The sequence below is a fragment of the Balaenoptera ricei genome, chromosome 2 (genome assembly GCF_028023285.1).
Source record: "Balaenoptera ricei isolate mBalRic1 chromosome 2, mBalRic1.hap2, whole genome shotgun sequence".
Classification (NCBI taxonomy): domain Eukaryota; kingdom Metazoa; phylum Chordata; class Mammalia; order Artiodactyla; family Balaenopteridae; genus Balaenoptera; species Balaenoptera ricei.
Genome location: NC_082640.1, coordinates 4,343,054 through 4,366,564, shown reverse-complemented (window position 1 = coordinate 4,366,564; position 23,511 = coordinate 4,343,054). Strand labels below are relative to the sequence as shown.

The 23,511-nt window shown below is 38.1% G+C and overlaps 1 protein-coding gene across 2 annotated transcripts in view; it reads left to right on the top strand.

Moving 5' to 3' along the window:
• The first annotated feature begins 3,148 nt into the window (after positions 1-3,148).
• CACNB2 (calcium voltage-gated channel auxiliary subunit beta 2) overlaps positions 3,149-23,511 on the top strand; it is a 146,478-nt gene continuing 126,115 nt past the window's right edge. For both annotated transcript variants that reach the window (XM_059909959.1, XM_059909968.1), the window contains exons 1-2: positions 3,149-3,217; positions 4,053-4,172. In XM_059909959.1, coding sequence (XP_059765942.1) covers positions 3,149-3,217; positions 4,053-4,172 — 189 coding nt within the window. The remainder of the gene's footprint in view (positions 3,218-4,052; positions 4,173-23,511) is intronic.

Sequence of the window (23,511 nt, the reverse complement as noted above, 5' to 3'; positions counted from 1 at the left end):
ATGGATGACCCACTTGGGATCCAAGATGCTAGTCTTCAATAGCTTGATGTCTCTTACCCTTTTGGCTTTAAAAGAGGAAGTACAAGAACACTCAAGAAAAACAATCCTGGGAATAGACATGATTGAAACAGTAGAGTACAGCATGAAAAAAGCAAACATGATAAATACCAAAAAAAAGTGTTAAAGGAAAAGCGTGATGCTTTGTGTGTAAATATTTGGCATAAATTGGAAAACGCCAGAAACTGAATAATAGATAGAAGCATCAATTAATCCAATTAACTAACATCTCCTATAAGCAAAGAACACAATTGGGAGTGAGACTCCTGCGGATAAAAGTAAATGATCCCAGGTGAGCTGTTGGTAGACATTAGCTGCAGGTTGCATTTTGGAACTGTATGATAAGGAATGAGAATATTAAGATGTGGAAAAGGAAATCTGTGATGTACCTGCCAGGACAAATACTACAAAAGTTCAGCTAATCATATTGCAGGAACCCGAGAGATCAGGGGTACGTCTTGTGATAACATTTTCTGGATTTACGGAAATGACTGCCAGCTCTTCCTGATTGAAGACTACTTGAGGCAGTATGACCCAGAAAGTCCATGTGGTACCAAAGGCAAAAGCTTAATTAGATACACCACTTCTAACTGCATAAATCCACACTCCCGAAAGGAAGGAGATTAATTGTAAGGCACACGTTTGGAGGGTGACTTTCAAAAATGCAAGAACTCTGGAAGCTAAACAGCGCTACCATTTAATAGTGAGTCTCTTTGGATGGGAGAATTTAAAGTAAATGTTATCTGTGTGTCTCTTGTCCTATAATGGATACATGTAACTTCTATAATGAAAAGTATTTGGAAAGTGTGTACTTCACATATCCAAGGAATGAAAGTCACGTGGACATCAGTTCAAGTCACACCTCATATTGTAAAGTAGTCAAAGGTTAATATATTGTTGCAAATATTCAAAAGATCATTGCAGTTATAAAGCAGAAACTAACACACCATCGTAAAGCAATTATACTCCAATAAAAATGTTAAAAAATATATAAGAAAAAAAAAAAGATCATTGCCAAAACTCAGTGGAGAGGGCCTTTTAAACTGCTTAATTATTTCAACCTGGAAACAGGACTCAACATGACCATGTAATTAAAAGCTACATCTGATTATGAGCAAAGGATTTTTTAAATCTTATTTTGTTCAAAAGGGAATGAGATCACACACAATTATGTGTGTGTGTGTGTGTGTGTGTGTGTGTGTCTGTGTGTTACTCTCTTCCTCTCATTATGGGCTTCTTAATGACAGAAACTTTGTATCTTCACTGAGGCGTGACCTGACCCTATGGCAGGGTGACTGGATTTAAAATGCCAGCACTTGTGACTATGGGGCCTGACGTCCTTTATGGGATATAATCGTGCTTCATGGTAATTTTCTACTGTACTATCCCTGCTATAGGAAACCCTCTGGGAAAATTAGGAATCCCCTAGCCTGTGTGTTGGTGTAGAAAAACCCCTATCTCCCTTGTGAATTGTACTAGAATGCAAAACTTGCAATGCATTTTCTATTCCTCATGCATTTTACATTCACTTGATAACAAGGTAGGTAATCTATTTATTAATTTATGTTATGATACCACAATGAGGGTGCATTTGATCTACGATGTTTATTCTAAAGCCTCTATTCTACTGTATTTTCTGGCATTTAAGTCATGAAGATTGGTCTTAGCCTAGTAATGAAAGGAATGGGGGTGGGGAGGGTTAGGAAGGGAGGGAGGGAGGGAGGGAAAGTAAGGAAGATTTTCATAAGAATCCTTTCTTTCATTCGCATGAGAATTTACAAAACAATCCCCACCAGGACACTCAAACAGAAATGTAGTTTGGAATGCAGTGATAGTATTTTATGTTTACTTTAAGAAACCTGTAAGTGTGTGTTTCTTCATAAACTTTCGAAAATGTAATTCCATTAGTAGTGGAAATGAATAAGTATCTTTCTTTCCCAAGCCCCAATCACTTTATTTGTAAGAAGTTTGGACCAGATTGTTCTATGAATCTTAACTCCACCTAATAAATCAACCAAGCTTTGAAATTTCTTCATAATTACGTGATAACAATTCACACTGTTATTTATTCCAGTGACTTTATTTGGAAGGGTAGTTTCTCAGTTGCAGAAGCAGTTCGACGTCATTTTGAGCTCCGTTAAACGCATTGCCTAGCGCTGTGATTACTTTCAAGTCCTAATTCAATGGGCAAATCTCTCACATTTTGTTTTGGAAATCAAGAGCCATCAAGAGCGGCTTGATATTAGGATGGATGAGCGTCATTTGATTTCGGTTGCCCATCAATGTATATCATATTTATTATCTACGAATTGTCCAGTGGCATAGGATATACTTTCTGCAGCAGATTAATGGAAAGTGATCCTTAAATGAAAAAAAAAAGAAAAAGAGGGAGAGAGAGATTACACTTTATTTTTTGAGAGAATTTTGATCTGAAATAAAAACATGCCAAACATTCCAGGTGCCAGTTACTATAGAAGTAAAAAGCCCTTTCCAGATGTTTACACTTTGGATGCAAAACGGCAATTTGACAGAGACTAACCATGTGATGTGAGCGTCTGCGTAAAAAGGCTACACACGGAGCATGCCCAGTGCGGTGAGCGCGTCCTCCGCCCTCCCCCTCCAGATCTCTGAAGATAAGGCTTGACCTTTGCACTTGCAAATGTCACTGCATACATTTTGCACTAGGTTGGTTTGTGTGTGTGTGTGTGTGTGTGTGTGTGTTTTAAAGGCTCTCTTACAACTAATGTCTTTTAACGATCCAAGAGTCGGGCAGAGAATAGGGTAATAAGATGCATGAAGTTTAGGACGAGTTGATGCCTTTGGATGCACTTGAAGTGTTATCTTTAAAGCAATCGAAATCATTCGAGTGTTTGTTTCCCCTCCCCACTGGCTGGGATGGGAAAATAAGAATCTCCTTGGACTGGAGTCCTCCGGGGTAGGAAGTGAAAGCCCCGGAGGCAGAAAGGGACGGAGAGGAGGGGTTTGCCCAGAGCATGGACGGGAACAGAGAAGGGGTTCTGCGGGGCTCAGCGCGCACTGAGGACCGGTGCCCGGGGCTGCAGCTGCGGACGAGAAGGGCGCTGTCTGGCTGATGAAGGCCACCTGGATCAGGCTTCTGAAACGCGCCAAGGGAGGAAGGCTGAAGAATTCGGACATCTGTGTAAGCTCCAGGGCTCTCGTTGAGGGGAGACGTTATTTTGTCGTTGTTTCTGCTGCTGGTACAGTGAGGCTTGTCCGGGGCGCCGGCGATGAGTAATATGTTGATTGCTGGAGAGGGGAGCCGGAGAGAGTCCTCTAATCCTCTAATCCTCTGGGCTCCTTTTCCTATGCTGTGATTTATCGCCCTAGGAGCTCTCCCGGGCAGGTGTTTTCTGTAGACAGCTTTGATGAAATCTCTGTTTAAAGGGACTGAAAAAAAAATGTGTTGCTTAAAGATTGAGGGAAGCTGGCGGGTATTGCATTACAGTTTTGTCAGAGAAGGCATCAGGTGAATACAGAGGTAGGTACAAAAGGATGCTTAAGACGAAAGCGGGTGACATCTATGGTAGTGACATTTCAGAGGGTTCAAGTTGATAACTCGTTCGACTTTCCTGTATGTTTTATTAGCCTGTCTTCTTTCTAATTGTAAATTCTTGCGGTAGCTGTAGACTGTTCTTGAAGCTCTCCTTGAAACCCGTCTGTGCTCTACGCTGCACTGCAGCACAGAGCTGGTTTGATGATACAGAGAACTTGTTCTGGCTTCCAGAAAGGCTGCCGCTAACTGGCCCATAAGATTTGGGAAGGAATGGTAACTTGGAAGGCACAGCTCTCCTAGTTGCGTGGTCTGCAGACCAGAGCGTGATGTGCGGAGCTGGTTTGCCACCAGGTGGATTATTTTCTCCTCTTTTCAGGAATGGATAGCACAGTCGAGGAAACTGACTGCCGTGTCAGTGAGACGTGTCCATTGCAAACCTCATAGATGCAATCTCTTTTAAAAGGTCAATTTCCCTCTCCAGGGTTCGGCAGACTCCTACACCAGCCGTCCGTCCGATTCAGATGTTTCTTTGGAGGAAGATCGGGAGACGGTGCGCAGAGAAGCACGACGACAGGCCCAGGCCCAGCTGGAGAAAGCAAAGGTAAAACCCTCCGTTCTCGGCCAGGCTCTTTGCATGTCGTGCTGGGTCCGTGATGGGCCACCTGTGGAAGTTCCTCCTGAAGTGCACATGTGGTCTCTCTGGCGGAAAAGAGGTACAAGAAATGGAATGTACTTTCTTCCCTTGGCAGAGAAAGGCAGTGTGATATATAAGAGTGGTCTTGCCTTTTATGTTGTTTTATAATCCAAGCAACTTGTTTCTGTGGGTGGATGGTTTATTTAGACACACAAAAAGGATCCCTGAATATACAAAGAGGAAAAACTCCTTCTAATGTCAAAAGGATTTTACTTCAGTTTTTTCAGGAAACCATTTCTCTGCTCAGAAAAACAAACATTCTTCAAGCTAATGTTTATTCTCTTAGACAACAATCTTTCTCCCAAATTTTACTCCCTAGGTGTTTTATGATGACATTTTTCTTATATTTAAAAAAATGGATTGCATTATGCTTTTCAAAAATAAAGCAAGAAAGGATTTTATTAATTAAAATTGTTCCCTTGGAGCACTTTCTTCTCCATCCCACAATAATAAAGTGCATATATATGGAAGGCGGGGGGACTGGAAAAGACATATGAAACGTAGAAGTACGGAATTCAGCTGAGACTGTTTCATTTCACTAATGGTCATGATTTGGATTCTTTTTCCCATGCATTCGTTCAAATAGCAGCTATTTCTAAAGCATAGACTGTTGTTCATGTTCAAAGGGCCTTGGTGTGTGTGATACTCGGTAACTTTTAAATGAACATATTTTAACACAGTTTTGATCGGTTTTCTTTTGAAAAAATGACTGCTTCGAAAAAAGTGCTGTGTTGATCTTGCTAAAAAAAAAAAAAAAAAGAAAATCAAGGGTAACTAACATTAGAATACTTCTGCTGGCTGCTTCATCTCTGAGATGAGTAAAATCTCTGTGTGTTGCTATGGGAATCGTGGCTTGGAGATGCTTGTTTGAATGCATGGACTGCCGTTATGTAATATGCATGTGACCTGTAGCCCAGCTGCCATAGTAGTTTGCAGAGGAGCTGCCAGGAGACCTTGACTTTTAAAAAAAATAGCAGGACTTCCGGACATCAAAACAATGTTCTCACCTCAGCGAGCAGGGAAGTCATCTCCAAGTGTGACACAGTCTTGCCTGCGAGAGGATTCATAAAGGGCAGAGGCAGGAAACTTATAAAGCAAGGTGTGGCCCAGTTGCCACCAACTAATCTGCTCTACCCAAGTGAACCATTTCAAACATTATGCTGTGACAATATGGATGAAAGTGGAGGACATATGCTAAGTGAAATAAGCCGATCACAGAAGGACAGACACTTTATGATTCCACTGATACGAGGTATCTTAAGTAGTCAAACTCCTAGAAGCAGAGAGCAGGATGGAGGTTGCCCGGGGCTAGAGGAGGAGATGGGGAGCCGCTATTCCCCGGAGAGAAAGTTTCAGTTATGTAAGATGAATAAGTCCTAGAGATCTCCTGTACAACTCTGTGCCTGCAGTTCACAATCCTCTGCTCTACATTTAGAAATTGTTAAGAGGGCAAATTTCTTGTTAAATGTTCTTACTACAATAGAAATATTATGAAGTTGAAATTAAATAATGAATGTATGACTAGTGAAGTTAATTGCCCCAAGTTTGCGGTGTAGCTAATATAAGTTGCAATTTAGAATCTGAATTCTACACTCTATATTTTGCACCTGGGTGCAAAGAAAAGTCAAGAAAAGTAAATAAGAGTCTGTATTCCAGAAATAAGAGTGTTCTATTTGCACTCGTTTATTCATGTGATTTTTTCACAGACCAAAATTAAACAGTTTCACAGGCTCATATCACATCATCATACAACCCAATATCTTGTAGGTTTGCTTTTCACAAACCACAAAGTCTTTAGTTATCCGATTGGTGCATTTTTGTCTCTCACTGCTATAAGTTCTGAGTTCAGTGACACAGCTGCATAGAACTTTTAAATATTTTTCAACCCAGCGTGGATCATAATATTATTCCTAAATCAAACCAGATTCGTGTTATTTGTCATACAGACTAAAAAAGCTTATAGTTACAAGTGAAGTAGAAGATGAAAGAAAATGAAGAGAATTGAAAACAAAGGCAAAATAATTGAAGGGCTATATCGTATGTTTAATGAAAATAGTTTACCTACATCCATTTTTCTTCTTTAAAATTAGGCCCATATCTTAAACCTCTGATGTATTCAAATGAGTTACACTAGGGTGAGTGAGAATTGGAATATGTTCTGAAAGAAGATACAAAGAATCGGATTTAAGTTTACTTTTAGTTAAAATCATGGTTTGGTAGGTCTGATTTCTTAATTCTGATATCTTTGAAGAAGGTATACAAAAGAAGGATTGTAGATGGGTCATTCATTAGGCTATTTTTAATCTACTTTCCTCCACCAGTATATCATTGTGCCTTTGTGGGACCTATTTCAAAATGAAACCTTAAAGTTCAAAAATATATGAAATCATTATTTACTTTTCAGAGAGTTTCAAACACTTTTTCCATTCATTTTGGAAGACTCAAACCTCTTCTACATTTGTTTTGTAACTATGATTGCATCCCTCAAACAGGAAGCCTTTCTAAGTGGGTGCTTTAACTTACCCACCCTGAAGATCACATGCCCTAAGTGTGTGCAAATGCCTGGAATAAACCTCAACAGTGCTTTCAGATCCTGACACTCTGTAAATATGAAATATATTATCCATTAATTGCCAAGAATACGCCCATGAAATAAGGTGATTGGCAAGGAGTGAAACTAGAGAAAATACCTTTTGAAATTTCGTGACCTACGTAAGGTTATATAACCAGGCCGTCTGTGATTCCCATAAAACCCAGTAGTTTTCACTACTGCTTTATCATGACTTCTCTTAAACTAGTAAGCTCTACAGTGAACAGATTAAATATTTATTTTGAGGCAAGTAACTGATATGACCTTGTTTTTCAACTTGGTGTTTTCTGATCCCAGATGCACATTTTGATCTTGTTCAGGTTTGCCGTACTTTACAAAGCCTGCCCTATTTAAGCTAGTGCTCTTAAACACAAATAATATTGTCTTAAACACAAATAATATAGGAATTTAATTTATTCCCACATTGATGAAATTTAATTTCATCATAAATTTCATCATAAAATTATTTCATTGATGAAATTTAATTTATTCCCACATTTTTTATTAGAATAGGTTTATCGAGACATAGTTCACTCATTTAAAGTGTACAATTCGGGACTTCCCTGATGGTCGAGTGGGTAAGGCTCTGTGCTCCCAATCCAGGGGACCCAGGTTCTATCCCTGGTCGGGGAAATAGATCCCACATGCATACCACAACTAAGAAGCCCACGTGCCACAACTGAAAAAAAAAAAAAAAAAAAAGATCCCACATGCAGCAATTAAGACCAAGAGCAGACAAAATTAAATAAATAAATAAATAAATAGATATTTTTTAAAAAATAAAGTGTATAATTCAGTGATTTTTAGAATATTTAGCATGGTGCAACCATCACTGTAATCAACTTTAGAACATTTTCATTGTCCCCTAAAGAAGTCCCGTGTTCTAAATTAGTGGTCATGTCCATTCTCCCCACCCACCTCAGCCCTAGGCAACCACTATTCAACTTTCTGTCTCTATAGATTTGTCTGTTCTGGTTATTGCATGTAAATGAAATCATGCAGTAGGAGGTCTGTTGTGATTGGCTGCTTTCACTTACATAACGTTTTCAATGTTCATTCCTGTTATAACATGTATCAGTACTCCATTCCTTTTCCTTGTCGAGTAATATTCCATTGTATGTATATATCACATTTTATTTACCCACTTATCAGTTGGTGGACATTTGGGTTGTTTCCATCTTTAAGCTATTGTGGATAATGCTCTTACAAACATTCATTTACAAATTTTTGCATGGATGTTGCTGGGTCCTAAGATCATTTTTTTTTAATTGAAAGAATTTTTTGTTTCTTTTCCTTTTCACTCCCCAAAAATGATCCTTCCTGCCCTACGTGCAGAGACTCTGAGTTGGGAAATCTGATTGTGGAAGGCATTGGAGCAGAGATGAAATAGGTTTGGAGTGGTATTCTTAGAAGAATGGATTAATGCTAAATTTTAAGTCAATTGCTCTCTTATCAGTAAATGTCTACTATATTGAAGAAAGTGTATTAGTCACAGTTGGGAGTAGGGAAGGCATTGCAAGACCAGAGCCACAAGAAAAAAACAGGCAGCTATTTTGCTGTAGAAAACTTCTAGTATTTGTTTAGGGAGAAAAGTCGTGGCCTTAAATCACACTAATCAGAAGCAGACGAGAAGTATTTTAGGGGAGTAAAGAGGTCTGTGAGTCTCCAGAGGAATAGACTGCCCCCTGCTGGCAGGAACAGAAAATCTTTCCTGGAGGTGGTGATGGCTTCGAACTATACCTTCCAGGATGGAGTTTAGCTTGTAAAGTAGAAAGTGGGGAGTGGAGAAGAGGGAAGGCCTGATAAGTAATGTGAGTAATGGCTAACATTAGGAAAGGCTCAGCAGCCAGAAAACATGGAAGCTTCCAGAGGAAGGTTACTTTTCTGAGACCTTACCAACTTGAAGATGTCTTTATTCTAGCCTCACATTTAATTACTAGTTTGGCTGGGTATAGTATTGATGTATGAAAAGCGTTTTTCTTCAGAATTTTAAAGGCATTGTTTTGTTTTCTTCTGGCATCCAGCACTGCTGTTGTGACTGCCCATGTCATTCTGTCTCTGAGTTCGATTTCTACATAATTTTCTCTAATATTCTGAGAACTGTTCTTTCCTTGGAATTTTGAAATTTCGCCTTGGTGTGAGGCTTATTATTTCTTGTGCCCGGCTCTTCGTGTGAATGTTCAGTGTGAAGGGCCAGTCACTTACTTCTGGAAAGTGTGTTATTTGTTTATTTGTCTACTTATTTGTTTTTGATAATTTCTTCCCCCGTTCTTTCCTCTTTTTTCTGGTTCTCCAGTTTTTCACGTGTCTGATTAGAGTTTTCTTCTCTACTCATTTTTTCCCCTACTATCCCTCTGTCTTTTTGTTCTACTAACTGAGTTCTTCTCCACTTTTAACCTACCTATTGAAATTTTTATTTTTGAAAATGTCTAATTCCCAAGAGCTTTCCTCTTATCTCCCCTTTTATAGCTTCTTGTCCTTATTCCATGGCTATAGTATTTTCTCTTATATCTCTTAAGATTATCTTTTAAAGATTTTTCTGTACTGTCAGTGTTTTTTAAACTTTTTATTTGGATTTTATTCTTGCATCTGGAGACTTTCTTCAGAAGTTTGATTTGGGGTTATCCATTCATAATTAAGAGCATGACATAAAGCTGACCGGAAGCTTCTTGACTGCTGGTCTTTTATAGGGTGGTGGTGGGGGGTGGCTTTTCTTTTCATCTGAACAGTGTCCCCAAAGGAGTCCACAGTCTCTTGATACTTTAGTTCTCACTCTTTCTACTCTGTGAATTGCCACTGCCTATTGTTTTCTCTACCCTACGTTTTAGTCTACTCCCATCTCATTTTTTGTTCTTTGCATCTATGGGTTTAGACTTTAAAAAAAAAAAAAACTTTCAGGAGGAAGCATTTGTTCAGTTGACCATGTTTTTATTCCCCACATTTATCAATAAACATACTATAAAAGAGGAAAGAAATGTTTCTCATATTACCTTAGTCCATAAATGCCTTAGACACTGGGAGAATCCTACCCAGTTGGAAATATTCCCCTACCTGGCCTTTTCAGAAGAAAGAAGAAACAGGAATGTGGTTATTCACCTTCAACCCAAAGATGAATTTTTTATTCAAGAAACATTAGACATGTTTTTAAAAATGAATCCTACTGGGAAAATCACGTGGGGCGTAGGAGAGAAGTATGTGTATATGCCTGTATCACATACTCTCTTAAACCCACAAAATAGACTATTGGATAAAATCCCAAGAACATGTGGCAGGTATTGAAACTAGATGGCTACACATAGGGGGAAAAATAACACATTTAATTGGTAAGAAATAAAATCCAGTAGAGAGGTCTCATCACCAAAAACATGAAGTATGGGAGACATTCTCTGGAAAATATTTTAGGCTCAAATTATTTTCCCATTGTTGATTTTAATGTTGTCTCTTAATTTCTGCATTGAAACACCGTCAGCCCTCTTTTGCTCATAGCAACTACCTTCCACATACAGCTAGAAAACTGGCAAAATATGTCTAATTTCCAACATTGTGAGTTCATTTATTGTTGAAATACATATTAACTTAGGTTGCATTTTTTTCTACCTGTAAGAAAGCAAAAGTATGTGAAAGCCCTGTGCACCTGTTAGGCTTCTGCGTAACTCATAAACGTCACTGGGTAGGTACAGTCATATACGCTGGTGCTGTAATTCCACCCATCTCCAGTGTTAATTGAAAATAATAGTAATAACACAGTACTGACAACACTTACTGAGTGATTACTGTTCATGATAGCCAATTTGAAAGATAGAAGAGGAAAAAGCAAAGCTTTCTGAAATCCTCTAGAGCAGTTATGATCACACAATACGTACAGCATCAACTCCTGTACTGTCTTTTACATCAGAACAAACTGCTCTCCGTTTAGTGGCTTAGGTCACGATGCTCTTCCATGGATCACTGGCCAGCTGGCAGGTGAGCTGGTGACTGGCTGATCTGGGACGGCCTCTTGCCTGTGTCTGTAGGTTGGCAGCTGTCAGCTTGGGTGGCTCCTTCTCCTCTGGGTGGTCCCCCATCCCCCAGCAGGCTGGCTGGCTCTTTCTCACACTGGTCTCAGGGTTGTTCTTCTCTACTGAGTTCAGTTTTGTCGGGCAGGTCCTGGCTACAACATAAGCCTATTTCTACTACCTCTCTGGTTGTTCCTTTTCAATCTCTTCCACTGTTTCCCTCCACCAAAGTGTGGAAGTTCATCCAGCCAAATGCACCATCCTTGACCTTCTGGCTTTTATCGTTGGAGGCATGCCTTTGGTTTTCAAACTGGTGGATTCTTGGGAGCTGCTACAGAGGCAGAGGGCTGCCAAGCAGCTTGAGTTCTGGTGTATTCTTCCTAGATTCAGCCAAAGCAGCTCTCTCTCTTTTTTTTTTTTTTCTTGTTTGACATATTGGGACTTCTATGTAAGTTCTCCTTTTGAATAGAGAGCTTCATGTCCATAACGAGTTTTAAACCACTGCCATCTTTCCTTTTACCATCTCGTCCTTCTCACTGCTTCATCATCACTTTAAGTCTGCACCTCTGCCCTTGGCCTCTCTCCCTAGTGTTAGTATCTCACATCTTCCTTTTTACGGCATCTCTATCAGTTCTGACGTTTAAAATGGAGCTCCCCATTTTTTTCCTTCAAACCCTTTCTTCTCTGCATTTTCTTATTTCCGTCAATGTTAATTTCATCCTCCCAAGCTCAAAGCCTTGGTCCAGGGGTCAGAAGGTTTTTTTCTGTAAAGGGTCAGATAGGAGATGTTTAAGGTGCTGCTGGTCATGTGGTCTCTGTCACAACTACTCAACTCAGGAAAGCCTGGATTTGGATTCCATCTCTGCCGTAGACTGGCTGCTTGACCTTTTGATAAGTTATATGTGACACTCTTGGTTCCAGTGATAACTGCATGAGCTGTACACGTCCAGTCCAGAGTTCCCAGATAGGGGACTGGGGTGGACACAGGTGGCTGGTACACACTGCTCCTGCCTTCAAATTCAGTGTCTAATGGGGAGTCTGTATTAGAAGCAATGAAATCACTATTTTCATTCCCTTTTTAGCTGTGCAAGGTCGCCATACACCAGTATATATGGTTGTTACCAAACTCAGGTTCGACTGCTTGTTGCTCAAGAATCCAGTACTGAGACACAAGTGTTGGGTAAAAGGAAAGATAGCTTTATTGAGGAAGCCAGCAATCCTGGGGAGAAGGTGGACTTACGTCCCAAAGAACCAACTCCCCATTGCCAATCGGGGGCAAGAGCTTTTCAAGGGGAGTTTCCGGGGTGTGTAGGTAGAGGGAGGGGGCTTCATGCAGGATAGCACAGTCAGTTCTGACAGTCGTCTTGCAGTTGGTCATGGGGGGGTCTGACCAGCATCATCTTGATTGTTTTAAGTACAGTTAGTCTTCAGTTCCAGGATCGGTTTGTTCCCGTTTCTTTGGCATTGTGGCAGCTTATGTCATGGCTACGGTCTGGTCATCATGTAGTTAACTTCTTCCACCTGGTGAGGGTTTCAGTATCTGCACAACAGCTCACAGGACATGACTCAGAATATTATCCGTAGCCCTTGAAGAGGAACTAAAGGCCCTTGACTTTGTTTAATGACTAAATTATTATTGTTTTGTTTTGTTTGACGGTTTTCCTTTGTATCTGCATTTTCTCACTTCTCTGATGAAACGTATTCTTTGGCTCAAGTTTTTCTACAGACGAGGCAGGCGGAGGACTTGGGGTGGGGGGTTCTGTCCTGGGAAGGCCCCATAGGGCTCTGCTCCGTTACGTGGTCACTACTGTCTTGGCGTTGTTTCTGACTCGGTGGTGAGTGCTGGGTGGCACATCTGTACTGTCCAGTGACAGCTGCCCTGAGTGGCATTTGCACTATTACATGATGTTGACAGCAGCTCATCGATCAGGTCCAATCGCACCCCTATCCATCCCTGGGACTGAGGCGGTGTCCTGTCCCCTGCACTAGACTTTGAGCCCCTTGAGAGTAAAGGCAGGCTCTGTGCTTCTTAATCTTGTGGCTGTAGATTCGTGCCCCTGTTATCAAGAGCAAGTTAAAACAATGCTCTCTTGCTCTTCTCACATTTTCTTTTCTGAGTAACACCTGAGTATTTTAGGAATAAAATTACGTATCGTTCCCTGTTTCCTTATGGCTATATTTATCTTGGCAGTCTACCCAGGAGTGAGTTTTAAGTTTCTAATGGATAAGAGTTACATGTTTTAAAGGGAACCCGATACTCTAATTCAACACTCTCTTACGGTGGATTTATGGTTTTTATTAATGGGAGTTCTAGGGTGCTGAGGTTTGCCCACATTCAAACTGCACTCTTGTGTAAGAACCCTTTTAAGGACTGTTAATATAATACAGACTTCTGGCTGTTTCAAAACCATAAATGGATTGGGGAAGGATTATTATAAACTTTGCTGCTCAAGCCTTCTTTTTCATTGAGAGCTGTAACTGAACATCTTTGTGGTGTCTTTATAAACACAGCTATAAATACACGATTCTTCCCTCTTTTTCTCTCTACCAGATATGAACGGGGAACAGCACAAAGACCTTTAAGCAGTTAAAACACTCAACCTCTCTCTGCTCTTGAGTTTTTGCCCCACCAACAACTAAAGGAAAGATGTTGAAAACTGTAAGACAGTAGAATTTATTCAATTAGCAAACATTTGATGGGTGGTGTTGTGCTATTGAGCTAGGAGCTAGAAGAAGGAGTATCAAAGATCTGCTAGATGTGGTTTCTCCCTCAAGAAGCTCCTGGTCTAATTAATGATGATGCCAGACATGTGTGTCCTGACTGAGCATAAGGTAATAAGTGATGGGCTAACAGCAGTGAGCCAAAGGCTGTAAGAATGGGAAGCAGGTGGATGGGAGATACTGCTGGGGTGAGGGAGGGCTGGAAGACCAGAATCAGGGCAGCGGGGATTATAGATGCCCCACCATGAAGTGGATGTCTCTTTGGGGATAGAGCCTTTGCTATCCAGTGATGTGCTTTTTTCTAAGGTTATCAAGATTGCTAACTGAGGGTCCAACAAAGGCTGTTATTTTGGTTTAATTTTGTTTAAATCCCATCTAATTGCAATTTACCTTAAACTAACTACACCAGAGTGGATTTTATTAATCCTCTTAACCATTTTGAAGTGTACAGTTCAGTCGTGTTGACTATGTTCCGGTTGTTGTGTTGCATCTCTAGAACTTTCTCAGCTTGCAAACCTGAAACTCTCTACCTGTTGGCCAATATCTCTTTGTTTCCTCCTCCCCCCAGTCCCTGGCAACTACCATTCTAGTTTCTGTTTCCATGATTTTGACTACCCGAGGTACCTCATATAAATGGAATCATACTGTATTGGTCCTTTTGTGACTGGTTTCTTTTACTTAGCATCATGACCTGAAGGCTCATCCATGTTGTAACATGTGACAGAATTTCCTTCTTTTTCAAGGCCAGATAATATTCCATTATGTAGGTAGACCACATTTTCTTTATTCATTCATCTGCTGAGGGACATTTGGGCTGCTTCCACCTCTTGGCTCCTGTGAATAATGCTGTAAAGAATTGTGTGTGTGTGTGTGTGTGTGTGTGTGTGTATGTGTATCCTGGACTTTTTTTTAATGATGCTGTTAAGCTTTACCAACAGCCATTAGTAGCTTATGTTTATGTAGTGTCTCAGTGTTGCAGTACCCAGTATCCCAAAGTATAACTTTGCTTGGTCTTTACAACTACTCAGTGGGGAAAGGAGGGCAGGTATGGTTACCCCATTTTATGAAGAAATTGATGGTGGATATTGAAGAGTCTTGTTCAAGCTCATTGAGCTCTTAAGTGGCAGAATTAGGACAAGGACCCAGGCTTCTGTTTGGTAGAATTCTGTCCTACGTTCTTTCACCTAATCAGTGAGCCCCTCTTAGAAGGATAAACTGACAATGCACTAATGCTGCCTCTTTGTTACATGTTCTGGAGGGATTAAAGGAATAAAACTTCTTTTTTTCTTAAATAACAAAAGCAAAAAAAAACCCAGCATGGCAACTATTAAAACAAATTTAAAAATAAAAACACCACCTCTGCTTCTTTTTTTTTTTTATTTAGCTATTGCATCCAGATAGTACAATTAGAGTTTACCTTATGGTACTTATGCCACTGATTGGAATGAGTGCTTGTTTACATTTTAATATCCTTTAAACAAAAATTTTGAGCTAAAATTTCTTCAATCTAATATGTTATTAAAGGAGGAGCTTTCAGGGGATTTCCCTGGTGGTCCAGTGGTTGACTCCACGCATCCACTGCAGGGGGACCTGGGTTTGATCCCTGGTCGGGGAACTAAGATCCCGCATGCCACGTGGTGTGGCCAAAAAAAAAACCTTTCAGGATATATTGTGTACTGTATTCTTGGCTAAACGGAGATGCAAATGGGATGTGCCTAAAAATGTTTGAATAGGGTCTTCCTATAGAGAAATGGAAAATAATCAAATATCTAGGAAACAGGTTGGATGAAGAATGCTGAAGAAATTGAGTTTAAGTAGGTCAAGGGAGAGAGGATGGAAATTACAATGAAGCTATTTGAAAAGAGATTTCATAAGTGTTGTCTCCTGCTAAGGAAAAAAAATGGTGAAAGGAATGGTCTAAAAATTATAGCAGCCAAAAATGTAAAGTTAGATGTTATAATTGACTTGAGAGAGATGAGAATGTGTTGTAAAGAAAAACTAGGAAACTGCCTTAGTGATGGTTTTAAAGAAACTTGTGTGGCTTGAGAAAGTGTTCATTTATTTTAACTAAATCCTGTCCTGAGGAAGGAAGATGGATGACATTATCTGGGAAAGTTATTTTTGATCTAGTGATTCTAAGAGTTCTTTCTACTGATATTTGCAAGATTTTTTGCAAGATTAACATTGATTGCTTTAAAAAAAAAAAAAAAGTCAGTTCTTCTCCTCACTTTAAAAAAAAGTGAGGTTAATACTCTGCTCAACCCTACCTCCCAAGATGGGACCAGGAAGTGTGTTTGGCAGGAAGGAAGCAAAAATGTCGGCAGTCAGTCATCAATCAAGTTGTCCAGTCTTTCTGCTTTCTAGATCCATTCCCTGGATTTTAAACACCTTAACTCTTACTTTTGTCTTCTTAGAGGAACTGTGGTCATCCTTGAATGAAATATTTATTGGACCCACTGTAACCCTACATTTGAGTCAACCAACATTCCTTGCAGATGCAAGTCAAGTTACACGGTGGTTTACAAGGCAACCCTGTATCACACACAGTCACAGAATTAAAGCAGATCATTGGCATATGCTACTAGCTTAATTCTGTGCGTTTAAGTAATCTGAAACATATAATAATCCTATAATGGATATACACAATGAAGTATAAAAATCCTTTGAATAGACAAAAATCTCCACATGCTAAATGAAGGCCTTATTCATTCAACACACCTATATTTGATCACCTCCCTTGCGGTATGGGTGATGCTCGAGGATATAAAATGACTAAGCCTTGATCCCTAATTATCAGGAGTGCAGTCTAAAAGGACATTTAACTAGTAGCCCCATGGTAATGTACAATACTATCTTCTTCACCTCCTCACTTTAAAATGAAAGAGAGAAGTTGATCACCCTGAAGCCCAGGTCCCGCAGCAAATCCAGACCGTGCGCTAGAGTTTACAAGCTGCCTTATGTTTTGTGTCCGTTTTACCACGTGATCTGCATCTGAGTCGGCATCTCAGAGGCGGCAGTGCCTCACATATCCTCTTATCCAAATGATCAAAACTCCGCTAAAGGGATGTATCCCAACCTTAAATATTTTATTTAAGCTCAACACATTAAGAAATGTACACTTCACTAATATTTTGCTATAATACCAAGGCCTGTTCTTTGAGCATGAATCAGCTACTTGAAGTCTCAGCTATACCCAGACAACCGTCTTCAGTATAGAATTTAGTCTGATGTTGGAGTTTGACCCTATCCAAAGGGATTTGGAACTGGAAAGGATTTTTAATTTTAAAACATTGTCATGTTTATACCTCAAAACGTTAACGTTAAATTTCTCCTGAATACCTTAGTTTTACAAAACATGAACCATTTGTTTCCATTCTTATACTTTTGCTAAATGTTTTGGTAAAATGAAAAATCAGGCATTTGGTAAATTGTAGTTAACTCTATAAAAAAGGAGTTTGAATTTTTTTTTCCCTAAAAATTCCTATCTACGTAAAATGTGTTGATATTAATAAAGGTCAGTCACACTTGTTAACTGCGGTCCAAGAAAAACTATCCATTTGACTTAGACAAATAGGGTACCTTGTAATCTTAGCTCTTGAAGTAATTTTTTATATTTCCCTGAAATATATATGGTATTTCCTTGGCTGAAAAAAAAAATGTTTATTGTTAACATCAAATACATGGAGCCTTTTTTTAAGGATTTTAAAAAACTATTTCTTCATCTTTTCTGGATCATGAATGCCTTTGAATATATGATGAAATCTTCGAGCCTTTTCCAGAGGAACAGTCAGCTTACGTACCATCAGCAAGTAGTAGCTCATGTTTTATTCAGTGTCTCAGTGTTGAAATTCCCTGTGTATTACTTTGCTTGGTCCTTGCAACTACTTCATGGGGAAGGGAGGACAGATATGTTTACCCCATTTTATAAATGAGGAAATTGATGGTGGCCTTCATAGACCCCTGAAACAAATCCATGTACCCTAAGGGTTTACAAAGTACAAGAACCTTTGTTAAGAATCCCGGTCTTCCTTCAGTTAGAATGGCTGATGCCTTAAAAACTGTGGGACGTTGCCCTAAATCTGGGAAGTGGTTTCCTTTGCTCTTAGATACTTGAGGCGATGACCACATACATTCTTCTTGGAATTCTTATTTCAGCTATAGTGTTTAGTCTAGTGTGGAAGCGGAGGTTGGGCAGATATATGATACTCTATAAATACTTGCATGTGTTATATAACCATAAAGGATGTTCTAGTTTAAACAGTTGTCAATGATGAGTGATTTCAATGTTGTGTTTTGTTTTCAGATTTTCCAATGGCCTGTATGAAGGGACACAGAACTGAAAAGTCCTTTCAAGTTTAGCAGATAGTGGGAGCGAATCTTTCTGTGGTTGATGTACTGGTCTGTGAGTTTCTGACGTGCTTTGTCTTGTGTTAACTCTCAAAATATCATCTACGTATTGGCTCTTGTTTATTCTTGCTTAGATTACCTGTTGGATTGGGATAACCAGGACGTTGACTAGATGTTTGGAGGAGACCCTACCTGCAGATTACAGAACATTAAGGCTATCTGTTGCCTGATTGTTCTTTTTCCCTTGATTAGACAGAAATCTCCTGCCGTCTTTCTGGCTTCTTGGAAAAATAAACGACATATTAAATGTTCCCAGGAGCAGGACGTTCTCCTGCCCAAAGATTTAGGATTCCATTGAGAGGTTCCCTTTTATTCAGCAGCCATGTGCTGTGGTCTGGCGTGGTCCATTGCTCTGTCCCATCAACCCTCCCTGTGTCCTCACCTGTCACCTCCTGCCCCAAATAACTTGTCCTTGCTTCTTGAGGCCTTTATCAGACCATATGTTTCTCTTCTCCAACATGTAAACTGGGAGCAACTTGGACTGAGACTTACCCGGTTGACACTTAGCAATTTGACTCCTTGGTAGAGGTGGGATAAATATTTGTGGACTCAATGAATCACATGATCTACTGAGTAATAGGAAATGTGCGAAGGGAACCTTAAGCCTTTGGATGTAATCACATTTTGCCACCTGCCTCTTGTAACTTAACTATTCTATGAGGTTCTGTCTTGTCTCTACAACTACATGTGACCTCAGAGGGGGGAATCAGGATGTATGGTTCATTTCTGTCTCCCTCCAGCTAGTATAGGGAGTGATATGAAGAATGACTTTGGGTTACTTTAGGGCATTTTTTAGTAAATAACAATCATTGAATAGTCCTGGCTGAAGGTAACACGAAGAAGACTTTTCAGAAAAGTTTCTGTTTCATAGAGTCCCCCCCACCCCCAGTGCTGCTGCACAAGGCATGGGATGAAAGCAGGAACCACATCTGAGCAGAGGTGGTCTTCACAGGAGAAAGGGGTCCCTCTCCGAAGCCAGATTCCCAACTAGCAGCTGCTCAGGCTTTCTGTCCCCTGTCTTGGGCAAGGGTCTATTCCAGCTCAGTTTCTGCGGAGCTGTCCTGTACTATAAATTGGGGTATCTTTCCTGTAAAATGAGGTCTATATATAAAATCTACTGTGTGTCTTCCACAAACAGATGTCCAGAATTCTTGGTCCCTTTGAAGTCTAATTGTTGTCCTTTTTGGAGTAATTAGTGAAAAGGAAAGACAATAATATAAAGGACTCAAACATAAGACATTAAAATGGCTAAGTACTCCCATGCGCAGCCTATCAGATAATTCAGTTTGCTTCTGTAACGTGGGAATACAGCTGATGAAAAAATTACAATTACGTGACTTCATGGTCATTGGAAAGAGTTTGTCCCTTATGTACTGATAAGTATGCTCTAATTGAAGAGTGATATGCAATAGTGACATTTTTTGCAGGTGTTAACTATAAATATATGATCATAAAATAAACATGTATTAAAATTAGGATGTCAGATTCTCAATTATATTTTTCAATAAATTAAATAATAGTATGTATAAAAGAGTACTTATAACAGTAAGGTAAAAACTTATGTACCCATGGTGTTTCTCATTCTCTTTCTTTTCATTGTATTTTGTCATATCACTTATGTTTATATTCCGTACAACATACTGCTTCATTTTTGTGTTTTTGAACCATTATTTAAATGGCATCCTATTACGGTGGTTTTCTGGTAACTTGCTTTTTTTTGCTCAAGGTTACCTGCATAAAATTCATTCATGTTGATTTTTGTCACAGTAAGGTTTTTAAAAAGTTTTATTGAAGTATAGTTGATTTACAGTGTTGTGTTAATTTCTGCTGTACAGCAAAGTGATTCCGTTATACATATATATCATTCTTTTTCATATTCTTTTCCATTATGGTTTATCACAGGATATTGAATATAGTTCCCTGTGCTATACAGTAGGACCTTGTTGTTTTGTCACAGTAATTTATTCACTTTTACCAATATATGGTATCCCAGTATAGGAATTGCCTGAGTTGATCTGTTCTCCTGTCAATGGACATTTAAGTGACTACAAACAGTCCTGCCGTGGAAATTTTTGCACTTGTCTCTTGGTCCATGTGTGCAAGAATTTCTCTAGGATATGTATAACTAGCAGTGGAATTGTTGGCTTATAAGGTATGTGTGTTTTTACCTTTCCTGGATAGCGGCAGTTGGTGTTTAAAGAGGTTGTCTTAATTTACAATCCTACCATTGTGGTAGGAGAGTTCCTTTTGTTCCACGTCCTCTACAGCATTTAATATCACCAGATTTATATATTTATTTTCTGCCAATCTAGCAGGTGAAAAATTAAAAGTCTCAGGGTGGTGTTATTTGTATTTCCATGATTACTTAGAAAATGGAATACTTTAAATATATTTATTGACCTCTGTTTTCTAATTCTATGAAGTAGGTGTGTATAGCTTTGGACTTTCAATCAAGTTGTCTTTTTCTGTTCATTTATAGGAGTATTTTATATATTTTATATCTGATTATTTTATTGGTTATTTATTTTGCTGAAAGATTTTGGCTTATAGCTGCTCTTCTTACATTTTTATAGCTTTCTTAATTATAATTGAGATTTATCCATCCTTTCTGTCACTGTTTGTGCTTTGGGGATCTTGTTTAAGAAATTCTTCCCTACCCTGAAGAATTCCTAAAGAATTCTTCTAACTTTATTTCTAACAGTTTTGAAATTTTGTCTTTTCATATTTAAGCTCTTAATCTTTCTGGAATTAACTTTTGTATATGGCGTAAGGTAGGGATCTGATTTCATTTAAGACACCTATTTGTTCCAGAGCTATTTATTGAATAGCGTATTCTCTCCTTGCTGGTCTAAAATGCTTGCTTGGTCACAAATCAATTTTCAACATATGAGTAGGTCTATTTCTGGGCTCTTTTTCCTGTGTCAGCGCCATACTACTTAATTACTGTAGTGTAAAAATAAATATTGGGCATGTCAACACACCAATATTCTTCAGGACAGAGTTGGCTATTCTTGGACTTTTCTCTTCTATATAAATTTTAGATAACATGTGTGAAATTCAGCTGAAAAAGAAAAAAGAAACAAATACAAGCATACTCAACTGAGATTTGAGATTGCATTTGTCTGTAGATTAATTTGGGGTAAAATGCCTTTGTTATAATATTGAGTCATCTTATCCATGCATATGAAATATCTCTCCATTAATTCAGTTCTTGAATGTTTTATAATTTTGTCCATAAAGGTCAAAAGGTCCATGCTTACACTTTTTGTATTTGTTCCTAGGTATCTTTTTTTTTTTTTAGTCACCATTACAGTCCATTCATCTCACATTTTCCCTTTCTCTCTCTCTCTCTCAAGCTGTAGTTTCTGTTTGCTAATGTATGGAAATGTAGTTGATTTTCTATGAAAAATCTTTACATTCATCAGTCTTTCTAGCAATTAATAAATGCTAATAAATTTTCTATAGATTCTTGGGTTTTCTATCAGACATAGATAGGGCAGTCTTATCGTATGAATACTGAAAATTCTGTTTCTTCCTCCCCAGTTCTTTTAACTTTTCAGTTTGTTCTCATCTTATTGCACTGACTAGACCCTCCACTGCAATGTTGGTTGTATTATACATGATAATAATAGGCATCCTGGTGTTTGTGAGTTTTTAAAGAGAATGCTTTTATTTTACTGTTAGGTAAAATATTTGTTGTGGGTTTTCTACAGATAGACTTTAACAGGAAGATTTCTTCTGGTTCTAGTTTGTTGGGTTAAAAAAAATCATGAATTGGTATTGAATTTTATCAAATAACCCTTTTTGCATCTTTTAAGATAATCATTATGTGATTTTTTTTCTTCAAATTTCTCATTATAGTTAATTATATTAATAGATTTTCTACATTAAAATGACTTTGCATACTGGGATAAACAACATTTTTACAGTGTTCTACCTGTTTTAATATTTTGCTGTATTTAACTTTCTAAGATGTGTGTGTGTGTGTGTGTGTGTGTGCGTGTATTTGTTGTATGTGTGGTTGCAAGGGAAACACCCCTATTTTTCCCTATTTTGTACTGTTATTATGTGGTTTGAGATTGAAGTTTGTTACTCGCATGAAATTGGTTTGTTTTTTGGTGTGGTTTTTTTTTTTTTTTTTTAATTTCTCTTCCCTGGAAGCATTTATGTTATGTTCTGATATTCCTTCCTTGAATATTTTCTAGAATTCACTGGGAAAATTTCTATACATGCTGTGGTTTTTGTTTTTTGATGGGAAGATTTTTTAACTATTGATTTAAATTCTTCATTATAGAATATCTTTCTAATTAAAATTAATCTATCTTTTGTTAAAATAAACCTTTCTAATTCTTTTTCCACTTCATCTGTGTTTTCAGATGTTTTTAGCCATAAACTTATTTGTAGTGTTCTCATTATTTTATTTAATCTCTGCAGTATCTATAGTTACATTTTCTTTTTCCCTTTCAATTTTTTACTTAATTTCAGTAATATTTATCTATTTGATTAATATTTTCAGAGAATAAAATTTAGTTTCTAATTCTCTGTTTTCTATTTCATTAATTTCTCCCTATTAAAAAATTTCCTTCTAATTTCTTTTTTAATTCAAGTCAGGCACTTAGCTCATTATTTCTCATCCTCTCCTCTGTTAATCATATATGCTTTTTACATTTCTATTGAAGAACCGTATTTTCTGTATTCCACAAATTTTGACATGTAGGATTTCATTATTGTTCAGTTTTAAGTGTTTTCATTTTGATTCCTTATTTGAGCTGTGAATTATTCAGGAATTTGCTAATTCCCACATATGTGCAGGTTATCTTACTGTTGTCCTTTCTCTGTCCTTTGATTTTAGGTCTATTTCAAATGGGACATGGCTCAGTTTTATTTATTTGGTTCAACTTGACAATTTTTGTCTTTTTAAAATATAGCAGTTTATCTTCTTACTGTGAGATTATACATATTTGTACTTATTTTGCACCACAGTCTTACTTTGTGCTTTTAGTATGTTTCAGTCTTCTATTCTATCTCCCATCTCAATATTCTATTCTGTCTTTTGAGATGATTGAATTTCTTTTTTAAATCTGTTTTTACTCTTTACTAGTTTGCAAGTTGTACATTATAGTTCTGGTTTTTTAGTGGCTACCTTGGAAATTTCAGCATGAATTCTTAAAATAATCTAAAGTTAATCAGTAATTTAGCCCTCCTTTTGGACAGTATAAGGACTTTAGAACATTTAAACCTGATAACTCCTTCCTGACATATTTCTGCTAATAATTTCATTTTATCTGCTTTTTAATCCTACATAGTAGATACTAGTAGTAGTATTACTGTTTATCTTTTAAAAACAGTTGTGTATTTGTTTTGATTTATGCATTTCACTACTCCTGCCTTTGTTCATCATTTCCTTTGGGTATTAAGGATTCTTCTGATACCATTGTTATTCTTGAAGTTGATCATTTCTAAGTTTCTTCCATGAGAACATTCTTGATGAGGAAGTCTCTTTATTTTTCTGTAAAAAAAAAAAAAAAAAAAA